This window comes from Stigmatopora nigra, chromosome 1 (assembly GCF_051989575.1).
Source record: "Stigmatopora nigra isolate UIUO_SnigA chromosome 1, RoL_Snig_1.1, whole genome shotgun sequence".
Taxonomy (NCBI): domain Eukaryota; kingdom Metazoa; phylum Chordata; class Actinopteri; order Syngnathiformes; family Syngnathidae; genus Stigmatopora; species Stigmatopora nigra.
In genome coordinates, this window is record NC_135508.1 from 2,227,571 (window position 1) to 2,249,871 (window position 22,301).

Here is a 22,301-nt window from a genome sequence, read left to right on the forward strand (position 1 = left end):
CAACTTATTTATTATGAGGACTATGACTTATTCTATAGACTACAACTAATTTAGTTTGTTGACTACGACTAATTCTATAGACAACTTATTTATTTTGTTGACAACTTATTATCTACACTACAACTTATTTATTTTGTTGACAACTTATTATCTAGACTACAACTTATTTATTTTGATGACTGACTTATTCTAGAGACTACAACTTATTTATTTTGTTGACAACTAATTATCTAGACTACACCTTATTTATTTTGATGACTGACTTATTCTAGAGACTACAACTTATTTATTTTGTGGACTACAACTTAATCTAATACTAATTTCTTTGTTGACTACGACTAACTCTATAAACGACTTATTGAATTTGTTGACTACGACTTATCCTAGAGACTACAACTTATCTATGATGTTGACTACGACTTATTCTAGAGACTACAACTTATCTATGATGTTGACTACGACTTATTCTAGAGACTACAACTTATCTATGATGTTGACTACGACTTATTCTAGAGACTACAACTTATCTATGATTTTGACTACGACTTATTCTAGAGACAACAACTTATCTATGATGTTGACTACGACTTATTCTAGAGACTACAACTTATCTATGATGTTGACTACGACTTATTCTAGAGACTACAACTTATCTATGATGTTGACTACGACTTATTCTAGAGACTACAACTTATCTATGATGTTGACTACGACTTATTCTAGAGACTACAACTTATCTATGATGTTGACTACGACTTATTCTAGAGACTACAACTTATCTATAATGTTGACTACGACTTATTCTAGAGACTACAACTTATCTATGATGTTGACTACGACTTATTCTAGAGACTACAACTTATCTATGATGTTGACTACGACTTATTCTAGAGACTACAACTTATCTATGATATTAACTACTTATTTATTCATTTATTATTATTCATCGATTATTTATCGGTTCATTCATTTGTTATTGTTATTTGTGCACTTTGTGTTGAATCTAAAAATCACATTATACTTATATAATGACAATAAAACCATTCAAAATCACATTCTTCCATAGTGAAAAAACATTCCATGTTTTAAGCGTAAATTCCCATCCCATCGGAGTTGACGGGTTAAACTACAAGCACTCCTTTTGTCTCTCAACACGCCAGGATGCCTTCAAACTTATCAAAGATTCATTAGCTGGCTAACACATCCATCCCATTCTCCATGCACATGGGTACCCCCCATTAACACCGGGCCATATTCTTCAAGGCGGACATCTGAGATAAATGCTTCCTTCAAGGACACGGGGGGTAATACATAAGAGGTGATAGCCCACTTGGGAATTAAACCCACAACTGCAATGGCGCAGGGACTGCGTCCCATCAACGTCTGTCCCAGAGGTTGTCAAGGTTTCCTGCTGTTGTAATTGGAATCATTGCATGAGTAAGAAAAGAATATTTACGACGGGGAAAACGTCCTTTCCCTCTTTGTAGTATGGAATACCGTATTTTCACGACTATAAGGCGCACTTAAAAGTCTGAAATTTCCTCCAAAATAGACAGTGCGCCTTAGAATCCAGTGCGCCTTATAAACGGAAAAAACAGAAAACCAAAAACGAAAAACCACCCCTGTCAGATATTAAAAAAACACAAACGCCTGAAGTGAAACAATACTGTTAAATATGCAGATGCCATCTTGGTTTACAATATCTTCCATCATATAGCTCCTCCCCCACTGAAATATTTTATACAAAAAATCCAAAACATCAACAATGGCTGGCTCTAGAGGTGTCTGTAAAGTAGTGAGTGCTTCCTACCTGGAAGTCAATAGCAATTACCGTATTTTCACGACTATAAGGCGCATTTAATTCTTACATTTTCTCCAAAATAGACAGTGCGCCTTATAATACAGTGCGCCTTATATATGGCAAAAACAGAAAACCAAAAACCACCACTGTCGGATATTAAAAAAACAGAAACGCCTGAACTGAAACAATACTGTGAAATATGCAGATGCCATCTTAGTTTGCAAAATTTTCCATCATATAGCTCCTCCCCCACTGCAAGATTTTATACAAAACATCAACAATGGCTGGCTCTAGAGGTGACTGTAAAGTAGTGATTGCTTCATACCTGGAAGTCAATAGAAATTACCGTATTTTCACCACTATAAGGCGCACTTAAAAGTCTTAAATTTTCCCCAAAATAGACAATGTGCCTTATAATACAGTGCACCTTATATATGAAAAAAATGTCATTCATTGAGGGTGCGCCTTATAATGTGGTGTGCCTTATAGTCGTGAAAATACGGTAATTGATCATATGAATCGTGAGAAAAATGGTATAGACAAGGTTACAGAAAGGAAATGTGAGACAGTGATTGGAATCAAAGTAAAAATGAGTGCTCAGGTGTTACACACACCTGCTCATTACTAGTTTGGAATTGGACGAGACCACTATGGGTCGCTTCCACTCAAGATACCGACGTAGAAAACAACAGCGGTCCAAGTCAAAATGATCAATCATTTTTGCCCGGCTAGCTTTTTTTTGCCATTTAAGCGGCCTGAACTGCCGTTACACTGTTTCAATCATCATCTGCCAGTCTAAATGCTAGTGCTAATTAGCATTGCCATGCTAAATTACACCCACAATCCCCTGTTCCCTGATTAGGTTTAATCATTCTGACAGCTAGTTTTATAGCCAAGATTCCCTCCCAGCTAAGAGTCTATCAGAAGAGATTAGAAAGAAGGCGATCCAGAATGGGAAATTGACACTTTGAAAGGTCGAGATGGAGAATGGTGATAAAGGCTTGGAATCGGGAATAAGGAATTGTACCTTCAAGGAAGAACAAGAAGATTAAGTAGAACATCTTTGATTAGGATCAAGTTGAAACGATTCTAGGCTCAGTTTAACAATGGTTTAAAGTGGAGAATATATATCTCAAGTTTAAGTACAGTGGTACCTCGATATAGGAGCAATTTGAGATACGAGTAACATTTTGGGGAAATGTTTATCTTGAGATAAGAGTAAAATTTTGGGGAAATGTTTATCTTGAGATAAGAGTAAAATTTTGGGGAAATATTTATCTTGAGATTAGAGTAACATTTTGGGCAAATATTTATCTAGAGATAAGAGTAAAATTTCGGGGAAATTTTTATCTTGAGATAAGAGTAAAATTTCGGGGAAATATTTATCTTGAGATAAGAGTCAAATTTTGGGGAAATATTTATCATGAGTGACGAGAAAAAATTCGGGCAAATGTTTATCTTGAGATAGGAGTCAAATTTTGGGAAAATATTTATCTTGAGATAAGAGTAAAGTTTTGGTCAAATATTTATCTTGAGATACGGGTAAAATTTCGGGGAAATATCTATCTTGAGATACGAGTAAAAATTTGGGCAAATATCTATCTTGAGATATGAGTAAAATTTTGGGGAAATAATTTTGAGATACGAGTAACATTTTGGGCAAATATTTATTTTGAGATATGAGCCAAATTTCGGGCAAATATCTTGAGATGGAAGTAAGATGTTGGGCAAATATCTCTTGAGATATGAGTAAAATTTTGGGTAAATATTTATCTTGAGATACAAGTCAAATTTTGGGGAAATATTTATTTTGAGATACGAGTCAAATTTCGGGCAAATATTTATCTTGAGATACGAGTAAAATTTTGGGCAAATATTTATCTTGAGATACAAGTAAAATTTAGTGTTAGTTTTGAGTAAACTTATTTTTGAGTGTCTGTTACGTAGTCCAAGTTCATTTAAATTTCTTTATGTTACGAGCGTGTTGCCGTGCAAAAGCCCCGCCCCTTCTATCTGTCTATCTCTCTATCCCCCTTCGAAATCCGACAAATTTTAGTACTATTACACCACTAGTTATGTGTTACTTTGTTAATAGATGGCGAATTAGAACAAATAAAACATTTTTTCCAATCCAATATCCTGTTTTGGGTGTTTTTCCAAAGACTTCGTACAAATTAATTAAATTTTAGTTCATTTCAATTGGGAACGTTCATTTAAGTTACGAGAAAATCGACATACGATCTAGTCCCGGAACGAATTAAGCTCGTATCTCGAGGTACCACTGTAGTAGCCCTTAGTAGTGGGTTAGCTCACAATTACCATCATTCAAGTCTTTCCAGCCACTCAAACATTCTTCCAAGATGGAAAGAAAAGAATACAAGTAACTTAAATCTCTGCTTGCAGACAAATGATGAAATCATGTGAAACCATTTAATTCACACATTACCCACGTAAGTACTCTTGCTCATCTATTTCATTATTTTTATTCCTCAAAACACACTTATTTCATTCTCAAATGGCGTTTGTAGTGTGTTTTTTTGAGTGTTCTGTATCATCTCGACAAATACGCCACAAGTGTTTTGGTCTCCCATGAAGACAAAAAAAAAGAGATAAAATTGAGCAAATGATGACATTTTCAGGGTTGTCTTAATTACCCCCCCCCCCACCCCACACAAGGGTCATTTCTTGAAACAAGTCGTGTCAATATTAAGAGTACGAACAAAATGTTGTCCTAATCCTAATTGATGAGCTCTGTTGTTGGGAAAAGGTCACCAATCAGGCGGGAAAATCGATGAAGTGGAATAACAAATGTGGAACAAAAGACTGCATTACGTACTGCTTAAAAAGTATTGTATTTTCTCGCATATAAGCCGCACCTGTGTATAAGTCGCACCCTTAAAATTAATTGCCTTAAAATCGTTGAATTATATAATTTCTCTCGTATAAGACGCCCACTGATGAACAATTTTCATCTCCATATTCATGGTTTTAATAGGGAGTACACATGTTTTTTTTTGAGGGAGAAAATGGCGCCCTGAGCGAGCACAATTGAGTTTTTTTGCGTTTTGGACAAGATAGGGTTTTTTTTTTCTTTCTTGAATTTCATTAATAGACACCAAAATAGATGTTGTCAATAGTTTTATCTGTTTATCTTTTCTTTATTTTGAAATAAATTACCATATTGGCCACAATGACGTGATTTTTTTCATGTTTTATGCAAAATATAGTAATTTTTTTCTTGAATTTCATTCATAGACGTCAAAATAACTTAAGCGTTTTATCTGTTTATCTTTTCTTTATTTTGAAATAAATGACCATATTGGCCGCATTGTCTTGCGCCTTGAGAAAGCAATGACGTGAATATTTTCATATTTTACGCCAAAAAACAGTTTTTTTCTTGAATTTCATTCATAGATGTCAAAATAAATTTTGTTAAGCGTTTTGTTTATATTTTCTTTATTTTGAAATAAATGACCGTATCGGTGACATTGTCTTGCGCCTTGAGCAAACAATGACGTGAATTTTTTCATGTTTTACACAAAATACGGTTAATTTTTTTCATGAATTTCATTCATAGATGTCAAAATTAATTTTGTTAAGCGTTTTATCAGTTTATCTTTTCTTTATTTTGAAATAAACGACTATATTGGCCGCATTGTCTTGCGCCTTGAGCGAGCAATGACGTGAATTTTTTCATATTTTATGCAAAATACGGTTCATTTTTTTCTTGAATTTAATTCATAGACGTCAAAATACATTTTGTTAAGCGTTTTATCTGTTTGTCGTTTCTCTATTTTGAAATAAATGACCATATTGGCCGCATTGTCATGCACCTTGAGCGAGCAATCACGTGAATTTTTTCATGTTTTATGCAAAATACGGTTCATTTTTTTGTTGAATTTCATTCATAGACGTCAAAATACATGTTGTGAAGCATTTTAAATAGTTATCGTTTCTCTATTTTGAAATAAATGACCATATTGGTTGCATTGTCTTGTGCCTTGAGTGAGCAATAACGTTAATTTTTTCATGTTTTAAGCAAAATACAATCAATTTTTTTCATTAATTTCATTCATAGACGTCAAAATAAATTTGGTAAGCGTTTTATTTTCTTTATTTTGAAATAAACGACTATATTAGACGCGTTGTCTTGCGCCTTGGGCGAGTAATGACGTGATTTTTTTTATATTTGATGCAAAATACGGTTAATTTTTTTCATAGACGTCAAAATAACTTTTGTTAAGCGTTTTATCTGTTTATCTTCTCTCTATTTTGAAATGAATGACCGTATCACCCACATTATCTTGCATTATCTTTGTCACCTTACAGTTTTGTGCATGTCAAATCCAATTTATGCGCATATAAGCCGTACCTTCAATTCAGTCATCATTTTTTGTAGCAACAAACAGGGCCAATATGCGAAAAAATATGATGTACAGTAGCTTGACTGTAATTTGGCTACTTGGACGACTGTTTTTCAATGACATCAGAACATTTTCTCCATGATACATAAACCCACACAAAAAACCCACATCCCTTGTACAACCAGGTTTAAAATTAACACCGCTAATTACATATTCACAGATCAATCAATATATAGATTCAAAGAGTGTAATTCACACCAGAAATCCTACTGTACGCTTTAACATCAATAATAAACGACATCTATACAAACCATTCACATTATTTTCACTCTATCTGTCTTCCACTTTAACAAATCTCCTCTCAACAATCCCATCTACTTTTCCACTTGTTTTTATTCCGATAGTTCCACAATTTATGGTGTTCTTCCAATTTATTTTGACATAAACCCAAGGCTCTTCATTTCTACAACCCGTAGGCTATTTTCTTTATTTATCGTTAAGCTTAGTGAGCCTGTGTAGGTTCAAATCCCTGTTGATTTACGGTAATTGGTGGTTTGTCTCGCCAGTTTTGGTGTTCTTATGGATGACAGCACGAAAACAGCCGCCAATGAGAGGAAATAGAATTCCGATGAATGGGATTTGATCCAGGATCTCCTGTCTCATCTCACTCTTCAAAAGAAACACACACAAATCATCCGTCTGTCCACATACACCCCCGCAAACACACCAGGAAAGACGCATACCCAGGGGTCAAGCGCAAGGACTACTGGGCAAGGTTTCAGTCAACTTAGCAAAACCCTGAGAGACAGGAAACACTGGAGGAGGGAGACATGTATTTGGAGCCGTTCTTGGGTGTGCTTTTCAATGCTTATGAAATGCCGATAAAGAGTGTTAAATGTTCTTCACAGCTTAGGAAATTGGCACGTGGTAGTTTAAGCAAAATGTATTAACCATGGCAGCAATTATAATATCAACTTATCATCCAATGACGAAGACAACAGTAGTTTCTGGAGAGCTTAATGAATCGCATTGAATCCAATGCAGTACATTTTTCAGGTCAGTATGTTTGAATTCACTGTAAATGACTGCATAAGAGATTGATATTTTATATATAGACTGTTTATTTTCAAAAAAGTTAGGAACAACCCCATTGGCTACTGAGCACTACCAGTTTATGATAGTTGACTCCCAGTTTCCGGTTGTCGACTCCCATTTTCCGGTTGTCGACTCCCAGTTTACGATTGTCGACTCCCAGTTTACGATTGTCGACTCCCAGTTTACGATTGTCAATCTCCCTGTTTCCGATTGTAGCCTCCCAGTGTCCGATTGTAGCCTCCCAGTCTCCAATTGTAGCCTCCCAGTCTCCAATTGTAGCCTCCCAGTCTCCAATTGTAGCCTCCCAGTCTCCAAATGTAGCCTCCCAGTCTCCAATTGTAGCCTCCCAGTCTCCAATTGTAGCCTCCCAGTCTCCAATTGTAGCCTCCCAGTCTCCGATTGTAGCCTCCCAGTTTCAAATTGCTGCCTCCCACTTTCCTTATGTCACCTCCTACTTTCCTATTGTCACCTCCTACTTTCCTATTGTCACCTTCCACTTTCCAATTGTCGCCTCCCACTTTCCGATTATCGCCTCCCACTATCCGATTGTCACATCCCACTATCCGATTGCCGCTCCACACTTTCCGATTGTAGCCTCCCACTTTCCGATTGACGCCTCCACACTTTCCGATTGTCGCCTCCCACTTTCCGGTTGTCGCCTCCCACTTTCCGGTTGTCGCCTCCCACTTTCCGGTTGTCGCCTCCCACTTTCCGGTTGTCGCCTTCTAGTTTCCGATTGTCAACTACCTTGTTTGTTGTCAACTGTATTTTTTTAATCATTTATTTCTTATTGATTATTATTATTTATTCATGCTCATCAAGGTGAAGCTTATAATGACAATAAAAATTCTATTCAAAAGAATTATAAAATCTAAATGCATCCTTAATAATGTTCTTATCTATTTTCCTCAAACTATATCGGCTCTCTTGAATATCATTCATGATTGGATTAATATATAAAAACAAAGTACAATGTTATTGATCAACCAGTGGTAGATAAAAATAAACCTACACTACCATCTTTAAAAGTTAGCTATATTATGTCCTATCTAAGCATACAACAATCCTCTTCTCCCATACAGTATTTCTAAAATATATTATGAAAATCCAGTTCCAGGCAGCAAAATCTACATGCAGAAAGCATACAATTGTCTAAACTCTTCAATTAGTTCAAATCTTAGTCTCTTTGATTCTTAAAAAATGTCCCCGGTAAAAATAGAAGAGTCCTTCTAGGAACCGCGACAGTACAGCAGCAGCCGAGTTGGATGCGAGATGAATAAGAAGCTGATTGGCACTCACAACGTGACATCTACTCAACGCGGCCGCTTGATCAACGCCAAACTGCAAGACGTCATGCGGCGAGCACGCCAAATTCAGTGGAAAGTCATTGCTTCGGGTCTTGGATGCACACATGTACACATTAAATAGGTTGACTTAACCTGCTGTTCTCAAATCTTCTTTGACAACAATCACGCGACAACAATAGTCGGAGTTAGTCACGTTTTATTCGTCATCTTAACAGAACTTGACACAATTCTTCTTCTAAAATAAGGGTGTCAGACTCGGGTTGGTTCGCGGGCCACATTAACATCAACTCGGTTTTATGTGGGCCGGACCATTTTAGATATTATATTTAATTTTTTTTGAATAAATGGATTTAAAAAACTGGATTAAAATCCCTGAATATTCCGTTTTTATGGATCTAAAACAATGTTTATTTTAGCTATTTTTAAAATATATTTTTAAATTTTACAAAATGATTTTATAACTAAAATCAGAAAAAAATTGATTTAAAAAATTACAATTCTTGATTTAAAAAGGCGGAAAATCAGGAAATTTAATATAAAACTATACTAAAATAACTAAATTAAAAGCCCTAAATATTCCGTTTTTTACAGATCTAAAACAATGTTTATTTTAGCTTTTTTTTAATTTTACAAAATGATTTTTAAACTAAAAAAACTGAAAAAAATGATTAAAAAAATACAATTATTGATTTAAAAGGGGGAAAATAAAGAAATGTAATATACATCTATAATCTTCATTTTAATTTGATCCTAAAACAGACTCATGATTTACTTTCTCGGGCCTCACAAAATGATGCGGCGGGCCAGATTTGGCCCCCGGGCCGACACTTTGACACCTGTGTTCTAAAATATTATACTTCTACAACCCACTAGTGTGACTTACTCATCATTCCATGCAATGTCAACACCAATAATGCAAATTCATTCATTTAATCATTTTCCATAACTGGCAACCTCGGCCAATTGATCCCCTTATTAATGATTGTAATTCCCCTTATTAATCGATTAAAAACCCGTACAATTGCAACACAATATATAACTTCCTTTCATTGCTTTCCCCCCAGGATGCACTGCTTCCAGATGTGTGTTTTCATATTGAAGCATTTAACCAATCACAATTCAGCCATTATTGTTGCTAGGGGCAGAAATCTGCCTCAAGCCCTTCACAATCAGTTCTGCAGGCTCTACTGCATTAAACAAGTGTCGATAAGACTTGCTTTAACCAATCAGATTTAGAGTTGGCAACACCACAATGCCTTCTTGCAGGCGTAGGGATACGTCATCCCTTTCACCAACTATGATTGGCTGGTGATAGAGTGGACTAGCGAGAGCAGGGGTGTCAAACTCCCTTTGGTCTGCGGGCCGAATACCGCTTAATTTGAGCGTGCCGGACCAGTAAACCATTCCAAAATGACATAGAACTAACAATAAGCCCACTTTTTTCCCTTTGTATCAGTCACTAATACTAATAATTAGTGCAAAGAATGAGTAAATTATCAAAATGTTTATTAACAGAATTTTCCTTTTACATTATGAACAATATATTATGAACAAGAGAATAACATAAGAACATAAATAAATGTCAATTCATGTTGTCTGCAAGTACTAAAACACTGCGCCCCTAGCGGATAATACAAGAACTACAAATTTTAAAGAAAATTCATTTTTTTATACAATGTAGCTTTCTTCCCCGAGCCGTACCAAACCACCAGACGGGCCGGATCCGGCCCACGAACCGTATGTTTGACACCCCTGAGCTAGAACTACCAAACTGTATCTATAGCGAGCTGCACAAGCAAATATATTGCTGTGTTAATTTAAAGCCATTTTCAAGACAGACTTTTCATGAAAAAAAGCTGGACATCATTAAGAAAGGTTGGAAAAACTCCAGAAAAACTCAAGCAAATCTGTCAAAACCGGCAACAAACCTTTTCAGCACTAAATTGAATAAAAACATTTGCTAGAAATACAACAAGACAGGCTCGACTTTCAGCATTAGCTTCGATGGCGATAAAAAAGAAGAATGAAAGAGAGGAGGATGGATAGTTTACAGTTAAAAAATATTTTTGATGAGTAAAACATGGCTATATTCCTAATAATATTCAAATTGTATGAGGTTATTATTAATGATTGTTTTATGTGTCACAGCTGTAGCTGCAGTAGCCATAAAATAGTTTTTGAGGGTTGGATTGATTAGCTGAAGGCTTAACGACAAAATCCACGGACCGCCACTGATTACAAAATATGAATAAACAAAAAAATTCTGATCTTACCTTTTTCAAATGGCCGTTACGAGTCCCCATAAAAGCCACAGTGTGTCCACGGTAATCATAAGCCGCCACTGAAGTCATGCCGTCATCCTTATCCACATACAACGACACCCCCTCGATAGTGGTGGTATCCCCCAGAGGTTGGTTGAAGTCCAAACCGCAGAAATTATCGTCAATCTGCAAAGGCTAGATGGGAATATAAATATATATACATATATATTAGAAAAATAAGACAAAAGGATCATGAACGACTCCATAAATGCTTTTTACAACCCTACTCTCGTTAAAAATGACATTAATTAATAAAGAAGCAGGAGCCTTTCAGTCTCGCTTGCACTTACCAGACCTTTTATGGAACCCAAGTAAAAGAACCACATGGCAGATTTAGTGAGGAACTATCGGAAATTAATCAGATTCATCTATCTTGTATATACACTGTATACCAATCTGTATTCCCGATATCACTTATTCAAAAAAATTATGCAGTCAAACACAAAGTGTGTATTTTGTCGCATATTAGCCGCATGCGCGTATAGGCCGCACCCTTAAAATTGCCTTAAAATTGTTGAATTTTAAAATTTCACTCGTACAAGAAGCCCGGATTTACAATTTTCAACTGTATACCGTATTTTCACGACTATAAGGCGGACCGCATCATAAGGCGCACCCTCAATGAATGACATTTTTCCATATATAAGGCGCACTGTATTATAAGGCGCACTGTATTATAAGGCGCACTGTATTATAAGGCGCACTGTATTATAAGGCGCACTGTATTATAAGGCGCACTGTATTATAAGGCGCACTGTCTATTTTGGAGAAGATTTTAGACTTTTAAGTGCGCCTTATAGTGGTGAAAATACGGTAATTGCTATTGACTTCCAGGTATGAAGCACTCACTACTGCACAGTCACCTCTAGAGCCAGCCATTGTTGATGTTTTGGATTTTTTTTGTATAAAATCTTGCAGTGGGGGAGGAGCTATATGATAAAAGATTTTGTAAACTAAGATGGCGTCTACATATTTAACAGTATTGTTTCAGTTCAGGCGTTTGTGTTTTTTTTAATATCCAACAGTGGTGGTTTTTTGTTTTTGGTTTTCTGTTTTGTCCCATATATAAGGCGCACTGGATTATAAGGTGCACTGTCTATTTTGGAGAAAATTTAAAACTTTGAAGTGCGCCTTATAGTCGTGAAAATACGGTACACATCTGCATTCCCAATGTACGTCTCACTTATTAACACAAATTGTACACTTTAAAACAAGTTGTGTATTTTCTCGCATATTAGCCAAATGCGCGTATAAGCCACACCCTTAAAATTGCCTGAATTTTAAAATTTCTCTCGTACAAGAAGCCCTGATTCACATTTTCCAACTGTATACAAATCTGCATTCCCAATGTACGTCTCACTTATTCAACAAAATTATGCACTTTAAAACAAATTGTATATTTTCTCGCATATAAGCCGCATGCAGGTCTAAGCCACACCCTTAACATCATTGAATTTTAAAATATCTCTCGTATAAGAAGCAATTGTCAACGTTATCCCAATCTGCATTCCCCACATGGCAGATTTAGTGAGGAACTATCTAAAATAAATCAGATTCATAATTTAATATTTTCCTGACAAGCGTTCTTAATAAAATGCGATTTATTTTGAAATTAATTTATCAGGAACAACACATTTCACCAGGCTTTTGTTTATTCTTATTTAAACAAAGCCTAAAGCCCAAAAATTATCCAAACAACAAAAAAATCCAAGCGCCAAGACTTCCTAATGTTACATTGATTTGTTTAGATGGCGAATTGGCAGCTTTCTTATTAAAAAAAAACGACATGGCCAATCAGGCAGCAAAAAGGGAACAAAGGGGGCAACTGTGATCACATAATCAAGACGCCGGCAAATGCCAGGATGTGAATTGTAGGTCAAATTAGCATACTATAATCACAGGGAGTCATATGAAAGTGCATTGGCATTGAGATACAACGTGTCATGGACTTGAAAGTGTGTGGGTGTGGGTGGGTGGGTGTGTATGTTAGTGTAGTTGTGCAAATTTGTGTGTAAAACAAGCCATTGTTTGATGTTCCCTTGACGGCAACGGAAGCTAATTGGCATACATCAGGTGAAAATGACAAAAATAATGTTGATAAAATTGTTTTAAGGGTTAGTAAATGCGTGTTTATTGTAAAAAAGGAATGAATTGATAGCAATTGTGATGATAAGGTTGGATGATTTTATTCCAAAAGAGGAGGGTGATATTTTGTTTGTTTTTTATTTTGACATATTTTTTATTGAAATTTATATTTGGCATATATGAGAGGAATTTTAATGCTTGGGGGAAAGAAGGCAATGTGGTTTAAAATGTGGGAGAAATAGGTGAAATACAATTTAAATGTTTATTTGTGTAGGGACAGTCTGCAAATGTGATGAACATTAATTTTGTTGGTAATTCAACTTCCAAAAAAATCAGGTTATAAAAAAGCTAAGTGGGGAAAATTTGTGTTCCAACATATGAAAAACATTCAAGTTTTACTCGTATCACAAGATAAATATTTCCCCGTAATCTTACTCGTCTAACAAGATAAATTTCTGCCCGAAATTTTACTCGTATCTCAAGATACATATTTGCCCGGAATTTTACCCGTATCTCAAGAAAATCATTTCCCCGAAATCTTACTCGTATCTCAAGACAAATATTTGCCCGAAACTTTACTCTTATCTCAAGACAAACATCTGCCCAAAATTTTACTCGTATCTCAAGACAAATATCCCCTCAAAATCTCACTCGTATTTCAAGACAAATACCTCCTCAAAATTTTACTCGTATCTCAAGACAAATATCCCATCAAAATCTCACTCGTATCTCAAGATGAATATCTCCTCAAAATCTCACTCGTATCTCAAGACAAATACCCCCTCAAAATCTCACTCGTAACTCAAGACAAATACCTCCTAAAAATTTTTACTCGTATCTCAAGACAAATATCTGCCCAAACTTTTACTCGTATCTCAAGACAAATATCCCCTCAAAATCTCACTCGTATCTCAAGACAAATATCTCCTCAAAATTTGACTCGTATCTCAAGACAAAAATCTCCTCAAAATGTTACTCCTAACTCAAATTGCTCGTATGTCGAAGTACCACTGTATATTTTCATCTGTGTCTAAGTTTATATTCACTCACACTCAGTATGCAAACTAAAGATATTACGTTTGAGTTAATACGTCAAAAATGAAATATACAACAAAATAAAAAACAATCACCTCCCCTGTTACATTGTCACTTATTCCCATTAGCCCAATACTATTTTATTTCTATCTCAAACCATACATAGATAGCATCATTACACCCATAAACAACTTTTGTTTCGTTTGTTAGGGGGTGATAGACGGTCAGAGTCCCCTGTGTTGTCCTTGTCCAAGACCTCTATGTACTGCATAGTCACGTTGTAGCCCCTGGCATCACATACACACGTACACTAACATACACACGTATACACACACACATTCACCTACAGCGCGCTAAAGTCTTGAATGATGAATGCCTGTTAAGAAATACGGGACACCGAGACTTAGTCTGCGGAAGAGAGACAAGGAGGAGAAACATGGAATAAGACAAAGGGTCAACGGTGTGCTTGTTGACACTAATTAAATTCAATGTAGAAAAAAAAAGAGACTTTCGATTTACTCCCGAGAGTTGCCTCAAGCGTTGACCTTGCTGCAATTTTCTGGGAGGTACGTATCAACTCTATTATGGTCATTATTGTGCACCATCAAATCTACATGATTCAAAAAGACAAGGATTTGGAAGTGTGGATTTTTGGGGCGATTTCGGGTGTCCGTTAAAGAGGTTGTGTGGGAAAATGGATGGTTCTTTCCATGGAGCGATATTTTATGCCGAAGTATTAGTGTGTAGTCTTGGATTTGCCAATCATAACAAAAAAATCTATATATGCCGAGTCGTTTTTAATACAGTGGTACCTCGACATACGAGTGGCCGTATATATGTGCAATTTGAGATACGAGTACAATTTGGAGCTGAAATTTATCTTGAGATTGGAGTAAAATTTTGAGCAGATATTTATCTTAAGATATGAGTAAAATTTTGAGCAGATATTTATCTTAAAATACGAGAAAATTTTGAGCAAATATTTATCTCAAGATACGAGTAAATTTGAGCATATATTTATCTTGAGATACAAGCAAAGTTTTGAGCAGATATTCATCTTAGGATACGAGTAAAATTTTGAGCAGATATTTATCATGAGATACGAGTAAAATGTTGAGCAGATATCCTGAGATACGAGTCAAATTTTGAGCAGATATTTATCTTGAGATACGAGTACAATTTTGAGCAGATATTTAACTTGAGATACGAGTAAAAAAATTAGCAGATATTTATCTTAAGATACGAGTAAAGTTTTGAGCAGATATTTACCTTGAGATACGAGACAAATTTTGATATACGAGCAGACAGCGGACCCGCATCATTTTGATGCAATATTTTGAAGGGACGACAAAAGCAAACAACCCTCGATAGGTTGTATCTGAAAGTCAGGGTGGAGGCGGGGCTAATAGAGCCAACCCGGGAGAAGAATGGTATCAAAATTTAAAACAAAATTAGAATTAAGTTTATTGTAAAATTAGATCAAACTTATTTTTGAGTGTGTCTGCATCGTAATCCAAGTTCATAAAAAAATATGTTATGTTACAAGTGTGTTGCCATACTAAAAAATCCCCCTCCCTGTGAAATCCATCTAATTTTAGTACTATTAAACACATTTTAGTATACTATTAAACCACTAGTTATTTGTTACTTTGTTAATAAATAGCGAATTAGAACAAAAACATTTTTTTCCAATTCAATATCCTGTTTTTGGGTGTTTTTTCAAGAGGGTTGTAACAAATTAATTCGTTTTTAGTTCATTCTATGGGAAAAATTAGTTTGTAAATCAACATACGAGCTGACTCTCGGAACGCATTAAGCTTCTATCTCGAGGTACCACTGTACTAGTATAGTCACAATATGAAAAATGTTGAACTGAAGACTCAAAATAAAACATATTTATCCTACATAAGTTAAAAAAAATGAAATTTGCCTTCATGACCTGCTATCATTCATTAAAGTAGCTTTAAACCTGTTTAGCTAACAAAATGTAGATGCTAACAATATTGCTGATAGCTACTTTTGCTTATCAAATACACACCTGATGACCCTCCTCTTAAAGGTAAAGCATTTGGGTCAGTAAACCAATTCGTAGGAATAAATCTGGGCCATCAAACATTCATATTTTTATTTATTTTTTTGAAGCGCTCCAGGCCTTCACAGACCGCTGCACTCGGATCTCACGCATCACAGACCGATAACTGATTCAAGTCGGGTTATTTTTACACTTCAAATATTTCGGGGTTGCCAAATATGTAAGCTGAATTGAAAAATAATAATAAAACACCAGTTGATTGCGGCTTATTACCAATTACTTTTGTAATCGTATCCGGATAGAACATTTTAGTATTTTTGATACTTTTTGATACTTTTGCTGCTTTTGTTTTTGTTGACCATGACTGACCACTAAGATTTTCTAAATTAACTTTAATAATAATGCAACATAAATGCTAATCAAGAGTTATTGCTAGCTACTTTAGCCACTTTGTACCATATGTACCCATGTTGACGACTAATTATACCAATTTATTATGTTGGCCACTAAATATATATAACATAATACAGTGGTACTTCGAGATACGAGCTTAATTTGTTCCAGGAATGAGCTCGTATGTTGATTTTCTCGTAACTCAAATGAATGTTTCCCATAGAAAATGAACTAAAAACAAATTAATTCGTTCCAACCCTCTGAAAAAGCACCCAAAAACAGGATATTGGATTGGAAAAACATGTTTATTTGTACTAATTCGCCATCTATTAACAAAGTAACAAATAATTAGTGGTTTAATAGTAATAAAATGTGTTTAATAGTAATAAAATTAGACAGATTTTGCAGTGGGCGGGACTTTTTGCACGGTAACGCACTCGTAACATAACAAACTAATTGAAATGAACTTGGATTACGATGCAAACACACTCAAAAATAAGTTTAATCTAACCTGACACTAAACTTAATTCTAATTTTGTTTTCAATTTTGATACCTATTTTGGCTCTATTGGCCCCGCCTCCACCTTGACTTTCCGATGTAACCTATCGAGGGTTGTTTGCTTTTGTCTTCCCTTCAAAATATTGAATTAAAATGACTCGCGACCACCATCTGCTTGTATATCAAAATTAGACTCATATCTCAAGACAAATATTCACTCCAAATTTGATTTGTATCTCAAATTGTTCATATGTCGGGGCACTCGTATGTCGAGGTACCACTGTATACGTGTATTGCGTGATATAGCATAGTTTTCTGGATGCGGATAGCCTCTTATACCTTAAAAAAAAGCAATATGGACAAGAACATAAAAAGTACTGGGCAGTTAGAACTTTTGGAAACAGTACTATGTCAAATTACTTTAATCTATCATATTTGTATACTGTGTGATATAGCATAGTTTTAAGTTGTGGATATCCTCTTATGCCTTTTTAAAAAGTATGGACAAAAACATGAAAAGTATAACTTTTGTCAACAGCAGTAGTATGTACAAATTCCTCTAATCAATCATATTACTACATTGTGTGACGTAGCATAGCATCTTGACGCTAAATGACGACAAACCTAGCAACCAAATTCCCTTTTTGTAGTCACTGTACATTTTATGAATGTATCTTAAGAAAAATATTTGCTCGAAATCTTACTCGTATCTCAAGATAAATATTTGCACAAAATCGTACTCGTATATCAAGATAAACATCTAACCGAAATTTTACCCGTATCTCAAAATAAATATTTCCCCGAAATTTTACTCACATCTCAAAATAAACATTTCCCCAAAATCTTACTCCTATCTCAACATAAATATTTCCCCAAAATCTTACTCGTATCTCAACATAAATATTTGCCCGAAACCTTACTCGTATCTCAAGATAAATAAATATCTCCCCAAAATTTTTCTCGAATCTCAAGACAAACATATCAAAAATTGTACTCTTATCTCAAATTGCTCGTATGTCGAGGTACCACTGTATATTATGATCTGTGTCTACGTTTATAGTCACTCACACTCAGTATGCAAACTAAAGATACTACATTCATGTTAATACGTCAAAAATAAAATATATAACAAAATAAAAAACAATCAGCTCCCCTGTTACATTGTCACTTATTCCCATTAGCTCAATGCTAATTTTTTTCTAGCTCAAACCATACATAGATAGCATCATTACACCCATGAACAACTTTTGTTTCGTTTGTTAGGGGGTGATAGACGGTCAGAGTCCCCTGTGTTGTCCATAGATATAAAGCTACGGATACCCTCTTGACCAGGGGTGGGCAAACTTTTCGGCCCGGGGGCCACATTGACTTTAAACATTTGACAGAGGGGCCGGGTCAACACAAAATACGATACATATAAAAAACTGCATCCATTAACAGTACATATGAAACATAAACAGTATTAACATACTCATCACTCATCATTAAAGTAAAAAGTATAAAGTACAAAGTAGAGTAAAAAGGAATGTATTAAGAAATATTAAAATATCATTTAAAAAAAGATAGAGGGGCTGTAAAACACGAAAAACAAATAAGTGTGGACAGAGCTACTGCCACTAGCTCCCGCGTGACGACGCCATCTTGGAAAAAACAAACAAAAAAACATTATTTGGACAACGTCGGCGAGCCGGATTAAAAAGCCTAACGGGCCGTATGTGGCCCGCGGGCCGTAGTTTGCCCATGTCTGCTCTTGACGTTAAATGACGGCAAACCTAGCTACCAAATTCCCTTTTATAGCCACTGTACATTTTATGAATGTCTCTCCGAAGCCACACCCCCTTTCATCTGTTTCCCTTCACAAATATAGCGCTTACACAAACGTTAAATTCCGCGCCGGTGTGTATTTTACCGTGTGTGTGTGTTCTCGTAAGCGCATGTTTAAGCCTCTCAAAGCTTCAAGTACCCCCATCTGCTAGACAGATGTTTAACATCCCTGTTGCACCCCCCGCCCTGTTACACATGTGCAAACATAGTCTTCCTTTTCCACACAAAAACAGCACAAAAACCAACGCACATACCCGCCCACCCATCCACACACATATACACAAATTGCCCTCATTAGCAACCAATTAAAGAGCAGATATCAGCTCATTGGGGACAACCAAAGACCAACCCGGTTTGTTCTATTCTCTCCGCTAGCCGTGCCAGCTCTCCGCAAATAGTTGGACACGTGCCAGAGTATTGTACACGTTGCCAGATTCAGTTCTCTACTCCAGTCTATATTCGAAAGGACATTCAAAGACATAATTGAGTGTGTTATTCAACTTGACAAATATGTTCAGATATCGGTGATGCAGCGTTAAGACCTTTTAACACTATGTAAATGTACAGTTTAAAAAGTTCCAAAGTGGTTTAGCACTAAAATAACGAAAAAAGGGAAGGCGCCAACCCCCTGTAGTGCTGACATGGCCATAGTCGTTGTTTATTTTTCAGTTTGGTTCAAAAAAAGGCAGGATTTTTCTCTTATAAAGGATAGGGGGCAGATAATGGATCGTTTTTTAGGGTCATTTGGAAACTAGTTAGGTAGCCTGGTGACCGTGTAGTTAGCGTTAGCATGAGCTTTAGCGTGTCAGCCTCACAGTTCGGAGTTTGAAGGGGTTCGGAAAAAAGGATTGTCCAGTTTAGTTGAAATTTGACATGCTGTATTATAGATTTTGTTAAAAAAAAATGATGTGCTCTGGTGCTTATGGAAATTCTAGATTGACTGTAAGTTACATGTACTGGTCCATACTGGTTTTTTTTTCAAAGGTATTCTTTATTCTACTTTTTAGAGATTAGAGAGACTGCCACGTACAATTTTGAGCAGATGTTTATCTTGAGATACGAGGAAAATATTGAGCTGATATTTATCTTGAGATACGAGTAAAATTTTGAGCAGATGTTCATCTTGGGATACGAGTAACATTTTGAGCTGATATTTATCTTGAGATACGAGTAAAGCTTTGGGCAGATATTTATCTTGAGATACGAGTAAAGCTTTGAGCAGATATTTATCTTGAGATACGAGTAAAGTTTTGAGCAGATGTTTATCTTGAGATGCGTGTAAAATTTTGAGCAGATATATATCTTGAGATGCGAGTAAAGTTTTGAGCAGATATCTATCTTGAGATACGAGTAAAAATGTGAGCAGATATTTATCTTGAGATACAAGTAAAATTTTGAGCAAATATTTATCTTGAGATACGAGTAAATTTTTGAGCATATATTCATCTTGAGATACAAGTAAAGCTTTAAGCAGATATTTATCTTGAGATACAAGTAAAATTTTGAGCAGATATCTTGAGATACGAGTAAAATTTTGAGCAAATATTTATCTTGAGATACGAGTAAAATTTTGAGCATATATTCATCTTGAGATACAAGTAAAGCTTTAATCAGATATTTATCTTGAGATACAAGTAAAATTTTGAGCAGATATCTTGAGATACGAGTGAAATTTTGAGCAAATATTTATCTTGAGATACGAGTAAAATTTTGAGCATATATTCATCTTGAGATACAAGTAAAGCTTTAAGCAGATATTTATCTTGAGTTACGAGTCAAATTTTGAGCAGATATCTTGAGATACGAGTAAAAATCTAAGCGGATATTTATCTTGAGATACAAGTAAAATTTTGATATACGAGCAGACAGCGGACGCGCATCATTTTGACATAATATTTTTGTTATAAAAGTTCTAGATTGACTGTAAGTTACATGTAATGGTCTATTCTGTTTTTTAAAGGTATTCTTTATTCTACTACATAGAGATTAGAGACACTGCCACGTAAAAGTCAAAGTCAAGATGGAGGTTGATTGATCAGCCTTGATAGGATCAATATGATTACATCAGGGGAATAGCTTAGGGGAGATGTTTTGGAGAGGAAATTAAAGAGTGCAGACTTCATCAGACAACAAGTAAACTTAGATGAGCTCAACGTTCGATTGGATGATTGGACGCTTGCCGTTTAACATTCGGATGAAGGCATATTTCAATAGGTGAGTTTATAGAGTAAAATAGGGACAGTAAATAAGGATAAAGGCTCTGTGATTGGCTGACAAGGGATGAAAGATGTCCGTCGCCTATAGCCTGTAGTTTTGTGAGAGCCGCTCCAGCACCCCCGCAAGCATTGTGGAAAAAATTGCGGAAAGGAAATACCGTATTTTCACGACTATAAGGCGCACTTAAGTCTTAAATTTTCTCCAAAATAGACAGTGCACCTTATAATCCAGTGCGCCTTATATATGGAAAAAAAATAAAATGTGCCATTATTTGAGGGTGCGCCTTATTATGTGGTGCGCCTTATAATGTGGTGCGCCTTATATATGGAAAATATGGTATTTAGCTTCTACAGTCAAGTCTGCAATAGAATAAGGCTGGAAAACAACAAAATCTGTACTGACACAGATAAATGCAAAAAAAATATATTGAATAAACATTAGTACTTCAACCAATAGTAGCCTCCAAGCAGAATAAAAACAAAAAAATCCTAAAAAACAACCGTACCGTATTTTCACGACTATTAGGCGCACTTAAGTCTTTTTCTCCAAAATAGACAGGGCGCCTTATAATCCAGTGCGCCTTATATATGGAAAAAATAAAATGTGCCATTCATTGAGTGTGCGCCTTATATATGGGAAAGATAAAATGTGCCATTCATTGAGGGTGCGCCTTATATATGGGAAAAATGTCATCCATTGAGGGTGCGCCTTATAATGCAGTGCGCCTTATAGTCGTGAAAATACGGTACTAAGAAAACGAAAAGCTTCAGGCAAGTGTGTGCAAACACTTGATTAGATTAGAATTTAGAGGATAAAATAAAGGAAATTTCCTGGGTTGAAATAGCAATACAGACACAGAAGACATTGTAGAACTAGTTAAAAAAAACTGGAGCTACACACAGGAAGACCACAAGGTGGCGATCTTCTGAAGACTGAAGAGTGAGGTTAAATATTTTGAGCTGATTAACATAGTAGTTAGGAGGTTTTAAAGATAATCTATCTTGCCTAAATCCCCAAATTAAATGCTAAATTATTCCTTAATCTTGCTATTAAATGTTTAAATATCTAGTTTATTCATATTCACATTGCTTTGGTAAAAAATGTATTATTTTTTTGACTGGAAATAGTTGTGCCTATCACTTTAAATAAAAATTACAATAATTTCAACCAAAAACGATGACCAAAAAGTCATACAAATTAATTCATTACTTTTTTTAAAACGTTTTTATCAAGTATTTTATCATAAATAAGCAGTTTAAACTTTATAAATAATATATTTTGGACGATTTTCCAACACTGTTTACAAATCATAATCCTTAAAGAAATGC

At 35.4% G+C, this 22,301-nt stretch overlaps 1 protein-coding gene across 1 annotated transcript in view; it reads right to left on the minus strand.

Moving 5' to 3' along the window:
- The window catches only part of LOC144196622 (plexin-A1-like), a 247,589-nt gene that overhangs the window by 171,590 nt on the left and 53,698 nt on the right, over positions 1-22,301 (minus strand). Inside the window, exon 3 of the mRNA XM_077716977.1 lies at positions 10,841-11,023. Coding sequence (XP_077573103.1) covers positions 10,841-11,023 — 183 coding nt within the window. The remainder of the gene's footprint in view (positions 1-10,840; positions 11,024-22,301) is intronic.